The 15,000-nt window shown below is 36.7% G+C and overlaps 1 protein-coding gene across 3 annotated transcripts in view; it reads right to left on the reverse strand.

Annotated features, from left to right (window-relative positions):
• The window catches only part of LOC135220652 (roundabout homolog 3-like), a 199,466-nt gene that overhangs the window by 27,697 nt on the left and 156,769 nt on the right, over positions 1-15,000 (reverse strand). For all 3 annotated transcript variants that reach the window (XM_064258001.1, XM_064258000.1, XM_064257999.1), the window contains one exon: positions 3,676-3,773. In XM_064258001.1, the coding sequence (XP_064114071.1) occupies positions 3,676-3,773 (98 nt within the window). The remainder of the gene's footprint in view (positions 1-3,675; positions 3,774-15,000) is intronic.

Genomic DNA, 15,000 nt, shown 5'->3' on the forward strand with positions numbered 1-15,000 from the left:
AAGCATCCTCGCAGTTCTCTAAATATCTAGTTGCGTTTCCACCATGCTAGTTCCATTTCAGTTTGAGTCCTTGTTAAAAGTAAGTTTTTGTTCCTGTATAATGAATCACAACCTTCCTTTACCCCTTATCAGCTCTCTCCCCTCTCTCTTTATCTTAAACCGCAGTGGTAATAAAGGTTACGCACAGCCTCTAGCTATTTTTGTGACTCACTGCGCAGTTAAGTGAAAATGCATTTATTCCGTTCCCACCTTCGTGGGGGAACAGCGAACCGTTGCTGCTATCAGCTTCGAACGAGAGGATGCCCCTCTGATGCACAAAGGCGACCCGAATAAAGGTGGAGGGTAAATCACAAATGAAAGAACAATAATCTAGCAGAGGAATGAAAAATAATCTAGGATAGGAACTCCAAAACAAAAATGCCGGGATTAAAGCCAACAGTTAAAGTAATTAGAATTGAAACTGATCAGATGCAATACAAATGAAAGGATGTGAGAACTTAAGCTACCAAAAATAGATTATAGGAAAATAAAAGGAAAAAGTTGCAACATCTCTGAATCGCAAGTTTTTTTTTGTTTTCAAATTAAAATACGAGGAAACTCGTCTCATATATATAAATTTTCTTTTGCCTGATTTGTTGTTATTTTGTAATAATTATCGTCTTCATTTTTTCATTTGTTCACCTTTGAAATAAGCCAGCAGATTTTGTGGATTATGTAGGATCGTTCAGATTACCCCAAATTACCTCGGAAATTTAAATAGGAAATCTTTCTCTCATAAACATGAGAGAAAATCTCGCTTCGTTAGGTATTATAAGCCTTTTTCTTCGTCCAAATGATTAAATTTTCTTGTCACAATTTCGATGTCCATGTTTATTCAGAGGTTTTATTTGATGCAGTTCTTATTAACGTCAGTGGAAGAACTGGACGGCATCATTTTGATAACATTTTCAAATGCTCTAGAGTGGCTTCTTTAAATATCAGACGATGTCAGTAAGATGTTATTCTCTATTGGTCTGCCCATTTTGTTCGCTTACTTCCTAATATAGCAATATTTCTCAGAGTATAAAAATAACTTCAGAAACTACGTAAATTAGATGAAACATTACAAGGAAGATTCTTCAGAGTTGTTATTGATTTGGATATTGGAACAAACTGCATACACACACACATACACACACACACACACACACACACACACACACACACACACACACATATATATATATATATATTATGATATTGATATTACATGTGCACATAACTACAGTGCAAGAAATGACGTAATGAACATATTATGACCCATGACTTTTAACTGATTTTACAATTTGTTCGATTTAGTAAGGAGGTCTAATACAGGCCTCTGATCCGGATGATAATAATAATAATAATAATAATAATAATAATAATAAATAATAATAATAATAATAAATATTATATAGAAAAGTTATACCTGTAAAACAATCATAGCAAGGCTGTGATGTTTGTGAAGCTTTAGACACAATTCGAAGTTTCTTCTCGTTCCAGAAATCGTAGCTTATCACTTACTTTTGCATGTTTTAATGCACGCATAACAAAGTCACTTTTAAAAAAGGAGAAAGATGGGGTCCTCCTCCTCCTCCTCAGACGGTGTTATCGTGGAGTTATAACATTTCGCATTTTTGGAGCCTCGTGATGAACGGTAAGGCGAGACCTTTTCCAAGAAAAGTTGTCAGTCTTTTGGAGAGGCTGGAGACCCTCGTCGAGTGAAAGCCACGTTGAAGTTACGCATCCTCAACACCTCAAGATGAAGTGAAGATGCCACGCTATTCAGCGAGAAGTAGCGGCCGTGACGTCACTGGAGTGCTCTCGGTGCTCTGCCCACTGGGAAGCGTAACAAATTTCGTACTAACGATTTCCATGAGCGTTAACATTATCTTCATGGAAAGGTTGTCTTTACTGGGTCCGCTTTCAGGAATAACACAACACATAAATAATTGCCTCGCGTAAGGTGCTTCTTCAGAATTGAAATTTGTATTGTACGACCATCGGGAATGTGCACCATTTCCTACCGCCTTGAAAAACTGGCAGGCTTACATGTACTGAAGGGCACTCTTTATTTGCAATGAGAGCAGTTAGTCTTGCAAACAACCCTAGTTGCCAATAACGCTTATTTAAAAAAAAAAAGGTACCTACCTATCTTCAGTTTCTTTAGAGTAAGAAATTTTGAGTTTATTTTGAAAAACTCAATTCCACAGTTGCACCTTTTAATACATAAATACTACAGCTAACTATACAAACCAAGTGAAGAAGAAGTAAAAGAAGACAGAGGAAACAAGGGAATAGATGTCGGTTTGCAACCGAAAATTCACTTCTTTTTTTTTTTCATCTCCAAAACGGACCCTTTTGCTTATGGAAATGAAGTATGGGGGGAATCCATCTAAGAATAAATGACATCGATTTATGGGATTCCAATGCTAAAGCAGGGGTCAGGGAGGTCAGACACGCCCCACAGAGAATCGTTTCAGTAAAACCGTCGCTTCTCTTCGCCAGCCCAATTTAGGATTAATGATTATGGACGTTCATTATTCAGCTGTTCGACTTGATACTTTTGGGTCGTTTGTTAATGCCAGAAATTAATGCGGTGGTTCTCTGAGTTCAGTCGTATTTCACGAGGGCTTGCTTTCTCGTCTGTTTTCCCTGTTGAACTGGCCATCTCTACCCTTTCAAATCGTGTCATTCTTTAGTTTTTGTTTGTCGGACGTAAAAGCTTTCTGTCTTTCTTATTGCTTTTGTGCCTTTTAATTTCCGTCTACCTTTCTCTCGTTTCCTTGACGTCTCACTTCCTTACCTCTTCTTCACTTAGTTTAAGCATTGTATTCGGAACTGAAAATCTTCCAGATTAGTTCGGTGTGTCCATAAAAAAAAAAAAAAAAACCCTTGAAAAAGTCCGGCGAAACTAAAGATGAAATATCTGCTTCCTCTTCAGACACAACAATAATTCAATGGATGATTTAGACACCTCATTTCCCTTCTTTATGAGTCATCATTCTTCAGCGACGGGGGGATTAGAAACACAATAGAAATTTATTGTGCTGGATCGGCCGTTATTTAGAAGTGAAGTGAATTGGGAAGAAGCTGAATAACTCAGCGTTCAGGCTCACTTTCGAGGGAGCACATCAATGCATATCATCGGTGATACGATATTAATAAGTTCAGAACAAACTAGCCCTTTCATCAATGTTACACGCAGTAGGGGGATAGTGCCGTCAGTGCACATCATGTGGTGCACTGTAGGCATTACTTAAGGGTCTTTGCAACGTCCCTACTCCCACCAGCTGCAAACTTTTTCAATCATTTTAGTGTACCTCCGTCCATATTCTTTCTCCCATCTGACTCTCCATCCTCTAATAATTGTTTCACAGTGCACCTGCTACGTTTTCCTCTTGTTACACTTTTCAAACCTTCTTACTGTCAATTTCCCTTTCAGCGCTGAATAACCTCATAGGTCCCAGTGCTTGGCCTTTGGCCTAAATTCTATCTTCTATTTTCTATCATTGTTACATTCTCAGTTGAGGCGAAAGAAATACAGAGATGGAAAACAGCTACGACGTCAGTTAACAGATCATACTATTTGAATGTGAAACGAGAGGCAATCCATCCCAACGGATATATGCAAAAAGGCTGCGCTTTACTCACCTCCTCTGGGTTGGAGTCGACTCTGCAGTTCAGCTTGACCTCTTCCGTCGGAGTGACAGACACCGTCGCGTTCGTGTTGTCACTGCATTCCGGAACAACTGTTGAAGAACAGAAGGAATACCTTGTATAGGAACAATGCTAACCATGACAGAAATATTTGTGTACATTCATAACACTGTGGTTGCACGGACTGAGAGTAGGAGGATTTATAGTGGATAATTATGTAGACTGTAGGCAGGAGTCGAACCTTTGACTTTTGATTTAGGTGGGTAAATGGATGTCATTGTCTTCCATCAATCAGATTTATTACTTACAGGTTTGAGTCATGGCCCTGTTAGATGCATTATTTATAAACATGATTGCCTTTAAGTTTAAGTTATTCTCTAGGTCGACAGGTATAATCAATGATCTATGATATATATATTATATATTATATATATATAGATATATTATATATATTATATATATATATATATATATATATATATATATATATAGTACATGCATACATATATATGTGTGTGTGTGTAGTTGCTCAATAGGCAGGTAAATACAGAGAGAAAGGTTGATAAAGAAATGACATCTAAAGAGAATGCAGCTCCTAGTCGATGGAGTGAGTATCTTGAAATTGTTTGTGAGAGTGGCTATTGAAGATATAAGGAGCACAGTCATGAGTCTAGAGAATGGAAGTAGACACCAAGAGTCAAGTGGATTGCAATTGAGATGAAGTAGAGTAATGGTGATGGTGCCACAATCTGGCATTACAGGGACAAGCATGGCATTATTTTCTGAAGGGAGCAATTAGTTACATGGACTGAAATACTGGACTGTGAAACGAAACCTGGACAACTTTCCACCCGTGAGACAAAATGAACCAAAGATGAGATTTACTTATTTCTTACATTAAAAAACTTATGGGACCACTGGGCACCCCCAAGAATCGCTAAAATCTTTCCTTCTTTAACGCTGATAGGATAACCCCCGTGTAGAACTATTCCTCTCTGACAATGAACTTTTCCTAATTAGCTTATTCCAACTACTATGAGATTCAGGGCCTCTGTAACACGGTTTTTTCGCAATAACTTTTTATCTATGCATTTCATAAATATAACGCTTATTCAGAATACACATTATATCTACACATAAATTTTGACTGTATTCTGCATTACGTAGGATGAATAAATTTGGTACTTATAATGTAAAAGTGTCTTTTTTTGAAGACGGGCCAAACTTACTCAGAAAAGGTTTCGAACGCACTCGTTACGTAACTTATGACAGCATTTCTTCCCTCTTTCTCGATGGATGATTGGCTATACGTAACGAAGGCTAGACCTCTGGCAACAATGACATAAAAATGTAAATACAAGCAAAGCAGTACACCTTTATGAACTCTGAAACCACCTCTCCACTGATAATTGTCAAAATGAACAAACCAACAAAATATGTTAATAAATACAAAAACGCTTCGATTATTAGTCTAACTCCAAAATAAGTTTCCTAAGAGATTACAGTCTACTTTATAGGTCACAATCAAATTGACAAGATGTAGGGAATAGTTGGTAATTTTCAAAAACATAGCAGACAAGCTTGATTTGATAACTGCTATATCCGATGTCAAGCAATTTTTATTTATTGGCTATCTACCTATTTACTAAAAAAAAAAAAAAAAAAAAAAAGAAAAAAAAAAAAAAAAAAAAAATTGCCGTTACCACATTTTGGCTTTGAACCTTCACCAATAATTATCGTCAGAATGATGACTTCATGAGGCTCCACCCACTTTGGCCTCGTTATAATTCAGGATAACACTGAAGGCTATCATGGGCATTGTTGGATTAGAAAATTTAACTTCTGGCTATAAAAACTCATTTCTCGAGTAGTTGCAAGAAGTGCTAAATGATCCTCAAGGATCCCAGCAGTTGGCCTAAACGTTTAATTCATGTATATTACTGCTATTACTACAGTAGTATTACTACACTAGTACAGATACCCCACCCACATCTATGTATCGTTCCACCATTCATAAAGTCTTTGTCATGGCCACGGGCTTTCTCTTGACTGTAAAAAGTTGCAAGTCGTAAGACAAATGCAGTTTTGCAACTACGGGGAAAATTCCAAATCCTGTTAGCCATTATTGACTGCTATGGGTTTCAGAGCCGATGGAATAAGGTGAATGAGTTTCTGTCTGGTGGATGGGCGGGGCAACATTTCGTCAAATGTTGTTTACCTTGCTTACGTAATGAATGTTTTTCGACTCTTGGCTCTAATCATTGGCCATGGCATGGGCTGGATAATTTTTACTATATAAAAATTAAAACTATCAGGTTTAGGTCATTAATAATGCTGCCAAAATTTGTGTGTGGTTGTAAAATATACATATATCAACTTTCAGCTACATCCGATGCTTTGATAAGGAGCAAAGTCCAAAAAACCGTGTTACAGAGGCCCTGAATCTCATAGTAGTCCTTAATCGTAATTGGTTAACTGTAATTTTTGAATCTTAGAATTTGTATACATACTTGCTGATGAAGAAAGATAATTCCAAAAAACTAAGGTAGTTCATTAAGGGCTTGAAAATGTCCCTAATGTTCTGAACAATCTTATACTGCTGAAATATTACTTTTCCAGTTACATTTATTTTCCATTAACAGTATTAATGTACATAACTGGAAAGGTTATTATAATGTCTTATGAAACCACACAAATTCATTGATTTTCTTGAACATAGGTTATTTCGGAGGTATAGTGAATTTTAGATTACAAAATATCTGTGGCATAATATTTGTGAATATAAAAATGTCAGTTAACAAAGTGGAGATAGGTTGACATCGATTATAAATACAGAACCTGAATTCGACGAGCATATTTATAGCAGAGTCGATATATTATCAACTTATATTTCTCAATAGCTGGGTAGTCAAGGTCAATGTCTATCTTTGTTTCTAAATCAGACTATAGTTTGAATCCTGGACGTCACTAAGTCACTAAAGCACTTATGAGTTATAGTTCTCTTTAGGTGTAAGTTATTCCCAAGACATAATGCTTATCAAAAAAGTCTTGTGCGTATTGGCAAAAATTTATATGCATACTATGCACACACATCTGTGTATATATAAATTATATATATATATATATATATATATATATATATATATATATATATATATATATATAAATAGGGGAAAGAATACTGTGGGGTAAGACCTCACAGACACCAAAAGGGTTGGGTGGTGAGAAGGGGTGACATGTAAGAATAACTGGAAACGACAGATATTAGTGCGAAATCCATAGTTTTTGAGGTTGTGAGATGAATAGTGACACTTCTGATGACCTTTAAGTCGCTGTTCTGCCTGGATAGGAGCGGGTGTGGTGAGAAGGGGTGAAAAATAAAATTTCGCATAGGCTAGATATTATTTTTGAATTCATAGTTTTTGAGGTCGCTGAGATGAATATTGACACTCCTGATTCCCTTCAAGTCCAAGTTCTGCTGTGATAGGAATGGGGTGTGAGAAGGGGTGAAATATAAAATGTCAAAAATGCTGGACAATGTATTTGAAGCAACTATCTTAACAGGAAAGGGAGAGAGAGAGAGAGTGAGAGTGAGTGAGATGGAAAGGAAGTGAGAGAGAGAGAGAGAGAGAGAGAGAGAGAGAGAGAGAGAGAGAGAGAGAGTTTATTTATTGTCATTCAGAGTATACCCGGGCAGCGCCAGGTTGGTCAGCTAGCATGTATATATATATACATATATATATATATATATATATATATATATATATATATGTGTGTGTGTGTGTATATATATATATATATATATATATATATATATATATATATATATATATATATATATATGAGTATAGGGAAACTGTGAGAGAAAACCGTGAACCACTGCAAAGCTTTTAACCAAGTAATATAGTGGTTTAGTCTTATGTATTTACATACATAATCTGTAAATGTGCTTTATTGACACATTTACATAATTTATACAATCATGCGACTAGGCGTGGCTTATCTCTTTGTTGAATTTCAGTTTAGAATCAACTATTTAGTTACACCTGCATTATGCAAAATACAACTTGAAACCCTAATCACAGAAGCTGCATTCAGAGCGATAATGTATGTCACGTTTACGGCATGTAGGCGGTTGGTCTTGCAGATAGAGTGCTTCGTTTATATTTATTTATTTCTCCTTATCTACTTTTTTTTTTAAATTTGCATGTTTATGGCTGTATTCATTTCCGTTTGCTATTGCTTTTGTTCTGTGAGTAAAAGCCAAAATTCACATCGGATCGACAACTGTTCCGAGTAACTACAGCTTGTTTGTTGGATGCTACAGCCAAATTGCCCCAAAATATTAATAGGTTTTCGAAGTGATTTTTAAAAGATTTTAGGATTTAAGACTCAATAATGTTTTTGTAATGGTTCACCTGTAGGAAGGTTAATGACCTCACTGAGAGGTGAACTCCACTTTCACCCTTTTTCAAATGATTATATAGAATTTTTTGTCATTTCAAGGTAGAATCAAAATGGCGATTAGAGTATACTTTAACGAGGTACTTGTTCTACAACAAACAACAGATATGATCTCACATGTTAACTTGCACTGTACAATAATCATGTTAAGCAAAGAAAACGTTTAATTGAATATCAGGCCCCAAAGACCTACGAAAGGTTTTTGATTTTCACTCAATAGCTCAAGTCATAATAGAAGTTGTAACCAAGTTGACAGCATTTCCTTCAAATTATCCCTTCTGTTTCACACGTGTTTGTGTGTTGATTATTTCTATGATGATATTCAATGAGAAGGATAATTCGAGTGAAATGCTGTCAATTGGGTACTGCAGAGTCGGAACTTGGGTAAAGCATGCTGGTATGTAAGGGAGTTGCCCTGCCCAGGTTAAGACTTAGGTAGTATATACTACAGTGGTACTTAGGTGTTAATTTCCTTTATGACTTATTGGAAGCCATGGTGGTGTCGCTTTGTATGTTCGAAATGACACCCCACAAAATCCTATCAGTATCCAATCAGCATTGCAAGTGATAGGTGTGCAGATCCATTTGCAAAGAAAATATACACTATGCTCTCTTTATCTACCACCTAATGAAGCCTTCCCCATCAATGAATTTAAATCTCTTATTCAACAGTTACCACGCCCTTTTGTAATTTTGGGGGATATGAATAGCAGAAGTCCTCTTTGGGGTGACATCATCACCAATCAAAGAGGAAGGTGCTTAGGTTCTATCATAGAAGATGAAAATGTGGGGATCCTCAACTCTTGGGAGTCTACGCATTGTCATGTTCAAACAGGCACGTTATCAGCAATTGATTTATCTATTTGTAGTGATGACTGTATTATTGACTTTAATTGGAGAACTATAAATGATAGATTTACCAGTGACCATTTTCCAATAGTGGTGAGTGTAGCATCAAGTCCTCCATCTTCAAGGCTACCCAAATGGAACATTGGTAAAGCTGATTGGTCAACGTTCCAGGAGCATAGCTCAATATATGATCTGCTGATGACTTTCCCTGTGTAGATGACGCTCTTGACTTTTTGAATACAATAATGTTCTTAGCTGGTCTTCAATCTATACCTAGGACTTCGGGCAAATTTGTCCTCCGACCAGTTCCCTGGTGGACACGTAAATGCCAGGAAACTCATAGAACTATGAGATCTGCCCTCACCAGACCGCAGACGAAAATGTGAGTATTATCGTGTAGAATTTCGAAAAGCGAGAGCTCATTTTCGCATGGAAATAAAAAAAAGCACGAAAAGAATCTTGGCTGATATTCATATTTTCACTAAATTCGAAAACTCCTCTGACTAGTTTGGAAGAGAGTTAGAAAAATAGCAGGCAAGTTCACTCCTTGTCAACCTCCAGTTATCAAGATGAATGGTTGCGAGGTAGCAGACCCCCAGTTAGTGGCAAATGAGTTTGCTAATCCTTTTGCTAATGTTGCGAAGAAAAATGATGATAGACCCTATTCAGCTCAAAGACGGATAATGGAACAGGTCGAAATTGATTTTAATACCTTAAGACATGAGCAATACAATGCTCCTTTTACTATTAGAGAATTTGAATCAGCCTTGAATAAATGTAATGAATCAGCTCCTGGACTGGACGATATAACATATTCAATGATTAAGCATACCCCTGAAAATACCAGACTTTTCATATTAAGCCTAATTAACAGAATTTACCGAGAACATATCTTCCCCAAGCTTTGGGAGAAGTTAAAATTACTACCATTTGTGAAACCTGGAAAAGATCCATTCAAGACAGAAAATTATCGTCCTATCGCATTAACATCTTGTTTGTGTAAGATCATGGAAAAAATCGTGAACACCCGATTGATGTGGTACTTGGTACGAATAGAATCTTCAATATGTGAAGCTTTTGCCAACAAGCAGCATCACATCACTGTTTTCTTTGATCTAGAGAAGGCTTATGATACAACATGGAGATATGGCATTTTGAGGGTCCTTTATGAATGCAACCTGAGAGGCAATTTGCCCCTCTTTATTAAGGCATTTTTAAAAAATAGGATATTTCAGGTTCAGGTTGGAGCAACAATGTCAGATGTGTTCAATCAAGAAGAAGGAGTACCACAAGGAAGTGTTTTAAGTGTAACCTTGTTCGCCTTGGTAATCAATGGGGTTTCTAAAATAATTCCCCCAGATATAACATATGCCCTTTTTGTTGATGACCTATCGCTTTCCTTTGCAGCATCAAGGATATCAGTGGCTGAACGCCGCCTTCAGCTTTGCATTGATAATATAGTAAAGTGGGCTGAGGTTAATGGTTTTAGATTTTCTGCCAGTAAAACTGTAACTATGCACTTTTGTCGTATAAGGGGAATCCACCCTGATCCAGATCTATTTATTCATAGGCAGAGAATTCCATGTGTTGGTGAAACAAGGTTTCTTAGCTTGATTTTTGATAGCAAGCTGACCTGGATTCCACATCTGAAATATATTAAGGCATAATGCTTGAAAGCAATGAATTTGCTGAAAGTCGTGTTTCACACTTCGTGGGGTGCAGACCGAACTCAGATGTTGAGATTATATAAAGCCTTGGTCTTTTCAAAATTAAGTTATGGGTGTGAGGTGTACACTTCTGCGAAGCCAAATAGCCTTAAAATGCTCAACTCAATTCATCATGGAGGAATACGGTTGTGTACTGGAGCATTTAAATCATCTCCCACTGAGAGCATGCTTGTAGATCTTGATGAGGTTGTCACTGGATCTTCATTATAAGTGTCTGCTGGTTCGGAGCTGGTATAGATTCCAGAGGCTACCTAAGTCTTTAACCAGCATTTGTATGAGAAATGAAAGGTATTGGCAGTTTTATGAAAGTCACCCCAAGCAACCTCATCCATTCGCTTTTAAAGTAAATGTCATTGTCTGTGAATTAAATATGCCAAGAATCGAGATTTTACCAGCAAAATACTTACTTAGTCCCCCCCTGGAACTTTCCAGAGGTAAAATTTTGTAGATATTTTGTAATTTTATACCAAGACCAGAATTGTCCAGTGCGGCCATGGCGGTCAATATTTTTAGAACCACTCTTTGCCAACAAAATAATAACTCCACAGGAGTTTTCACGGATGGCTCAAAGTTCAGATGGCTGGCCGTCGGCTTTTGGTGTAAGCCTTCCCTGATGTAGAGAGAAGCGGCAGGCTTATCATCAGTTTGATCGATTTTTACAAGCGGAAATTATATTGGAATTTTTAAAGGCTTTAAAAGGAAAGTTTTAATTCGGAATGAAAGTAAATTTTTTATTATAATTATTGTGACTCAAGAAGTGTTCCTTCAGTTCGCTGGAATCTTTTTAACCCTTTAAACCCTCTGATTTTAGATATATTGGAATGGCCTGCTTTTACTAAAAACAAAGAAGAAGGAAGAAATTAAATGTTCTGTTGGGTTGCCTTCCCCATGTTGGGGTGGTCTTGAAGAATGAGAAAGCTGACCAACTTGCAAAGTCTGCGGTCAGCTCCCCAGAACCCACAAGATGCCTATTACCATATCGGGATTTGTATCCTCTAGTAGGTCAGAGAATTAAAAAATGTTGGCAGTCCCAGTGGGAGGATATTTTAAATAATCAGAAAATGCGTAGTATCACGTCATCAGTGTCTCCTTGGTCATATCCGTATATGCCAAGGAGACAAGAAACGATGTTGTGCAGATTGAGGATTGAACATACAAGACTCACTCATGGGTTTCTTTATGTCTCGTGAAAATCCTCCGTTTTGCGATGATTGTACTGTGCCCTCGACTGTGAGACATTTGCTGGTTGAATGTCCCAGACTTGGGAATTTGAGACATAGGTTCCTGTCTTGGGGATATGATAGAAGAGGTAATTTTATCCTATCTACAATTCTTGGAAAGGATTGTAATATAGAGCAGTTATATATCTTTATGAGGGAGGCTGGCCTCCTCAACAAAATTTAGATTACATAATAGAATATCTATGTAAGAGCTTATTTATTTGAACAAATTTATTCAAATAAATATATTTTTAGATTTTTTATATTAAATTAATTTTAGATTTAATTGTACTTTTTATCTAAATTTATTTCGGTGTCAATAACCGAGATGTTGTGACACCAGTTTTCAACAGACATAATCAATCAATCCTTTATGATTTGTGTGGCGTAGTTTGCAGCAGCCTTGCCTTTAAATGAACGACCTGGGTTCGATCCTGATGTGGAATAATATATATATATATATATATATATATATATATATATATATATATATATATATATATACACACATATACATACATACATACACACATATATATATGTGTGTGTGTGGATGTGTGTTATGAGAATGTATGTGTATGATGCATGTGCGTATGCGTGGATGTGCGTTTAATAACGCTCCAATGATCGGAAGTGGAATATAACCGAATAATGAAAAATAAACAAATTACCTGCAGAGCAGGTATCATATTATTCTGAAAAATGGCGCGAGGCGTCTAATAAAAAAGAATGAGAGAGAAAAAACAAAGAAATCCATTAAACAGCTAAAGGGATTAAAAGGATATTGTGATATTTTTCCTATTAGTTTAATCGCTTTTCCGTTCAAATGATGTTATTTCTCTTAATTTCAGAAGATATCACTTATGATGGAGACATTTTACAAGCTTGTGGTAAAAGTATAGAAAATATGGTTTGTAAAAGTGATAGTAATGTGATAAATGTGCGTATTTTATCCTAATGCACTTTCTTAGTGACAGCGCATGAGTCAACCTAATCCTATATCATCATTATTAGAGCAGAAACGGCTGAATTTCGTAATTTATGACAGGTGCTGGTGGATAAGTCATTCGTTTACTTTACGGTTTTTGATAAGTGACTGGGAGAAGCGAGTTGTTAATTATGGGGCTTTGGACAGGCGAAGAGCAGTAAGATAATTGCAGCTCTGAAACTAACACTGATTTACAGCAGATTAGTATCTGGTACAGTCATTAGGGTGCGAGATATGTCTCACGTAAAATCTAGACCAAGGGTTTTCAACCTGGGGTATGCGTACTCCACGGGGTACGCCAAGGGTCTGTAAGGGGGCAGGCGCTCCCTATGGCACTCGAATGGATGTTAGATGTCGACCTTCAATAGGCTTTAGCAAAAAACTGCTCCTCAGCCGACTAGGACTGTTAATGGAAAACAGTTTCCGACATTTCATTGACTCCCCCTCCAGGTGATGTAATGATAATGTATTTTGTTTTTGTAGCGTAGTACCATAACCTTGAAAATTTCCTGATTAGCCAGAGGTGAATAAATATAAAAAATTGTCTTTATTTTTTATGGAATTCTGTATGTTTACAATATTATTTGTTATGTCAGGAGAGTTATATACTTACTTCCCTTCCGTACAGTAGTTGCAAATATAGAGAATGGAATGTTTTTCTGAGTTGGTTTTGTTTTCCACGTTATACAAAGTGAAGGGGGTACATTTCTGACATTACAAATGCCCGAAAGGGTACGGGGGAAGAAAAGGGTTGAATACCCCTGATCTAGACATTACTTTATTATTATTATTATTATTATTATTATTATTATTATTATTATTATTATTATTATTATTATTAAAGACTTACAACCTTGAGATACATAAGAGTAGATTTATATAGTAAAAGTTGTACATAATAAAAAAGAAAATTATTGACAATTAGAAGCTTTTATAACCTATTCATTTTCCAGAAAAAAGATAATTAAAATAAATGTTATCTTTCAAAAATCTAATTTTTCTAAAAAGGAACCGTACAGACATTACTATCACAAAGTGATACTCGTCGATTTTCTTTTCGTGGTATTCTCGCAAGAAAATATGCTATATGTTACAGTAAATGCACGGAATCCCCGAGGGCTATAGTAGATTCACATAAACCGTGCAGATATTTACTGTAACATAACTAACAAACTGAAAACTAACCAGATCTCCTGATCACCTTCGGGAAGAGAGCCCGAAGTACTAACCAATAATACTAACAATAAGCTCATAGTAACTAATGTACAACACCGTGGCCTGAATCCTCCCTCCCTTTCCCCCCTCCCGAAGGGCTCTGGGGGTGGGGGGGGGCCGGCAGCAGTGAGGGGAGACGATCCAAATATGGAGCCTTTTCTTTCTTAAGCAACTAGTAGATACCTTCAAAAGCCCTCTTTGCCGCCTACCTCACGAAACTCATAACGACACTTTAATAACAATACAGAGACACAACAAGCACTACTTTTAGCACTAAAAGACAAGTGGGTCTGTCCCATTCTTTATTCCTTCCCCTAATACCTTCCTTTCACACCCCACCCACCCCAATTCCCCTTCCAAACCTTACCTTCCTTCCGAGGGACCCGTAAGGGGCTTAAATCGGTTCCAACCGAACCCTTTCCCTATCCTATCCCCCACCCCACCTCTACCGATACCGATACTGTATCATGTATATTATAAAAGGCCACATATTTACTGTAACATGCATATTTTATAAGGCCATATATTTACTTTAACATGTATATTATATAAGGCCTCCATGTAACATACATATTTTTTAAGGCCATATATTTACTGTAACATGTATATTATATAATGCCTACATCGACTACTACTACTTATCTGCTTACGGTGGGCTTGCAACTTTATTGCCTCAGTTGTGTCAATAACATAGACAATAGGGCTTCTGGCGAGCACAATTATACTCTGTTTTTTTTCATCTGTCCATCCGCCTGTGGTGTTTTTGTATGGCAACACTGCGTCCCGGGCTTTAGATAGTTACATTCAGCTTACATTCAACGATTATAATAATATCCTATTTCGAATATTAACGGTG

The sequence above is a fragment of the Macrobrachium nipponense genome, chromosome 2 (genome assembly GCF_015104395.2).
Source record: "Macrobrachium nipponense isolate FS-2020 chromosome 2, ASM1510439v2, whole genome shotgun sequence".
Lineage (NCBI taxonomy): Eukaryota > Metazoa > Arthropoda > Malacostraca > Decapoda > Palaemonidae > Macrobrachium > Macrobrachium nipponense.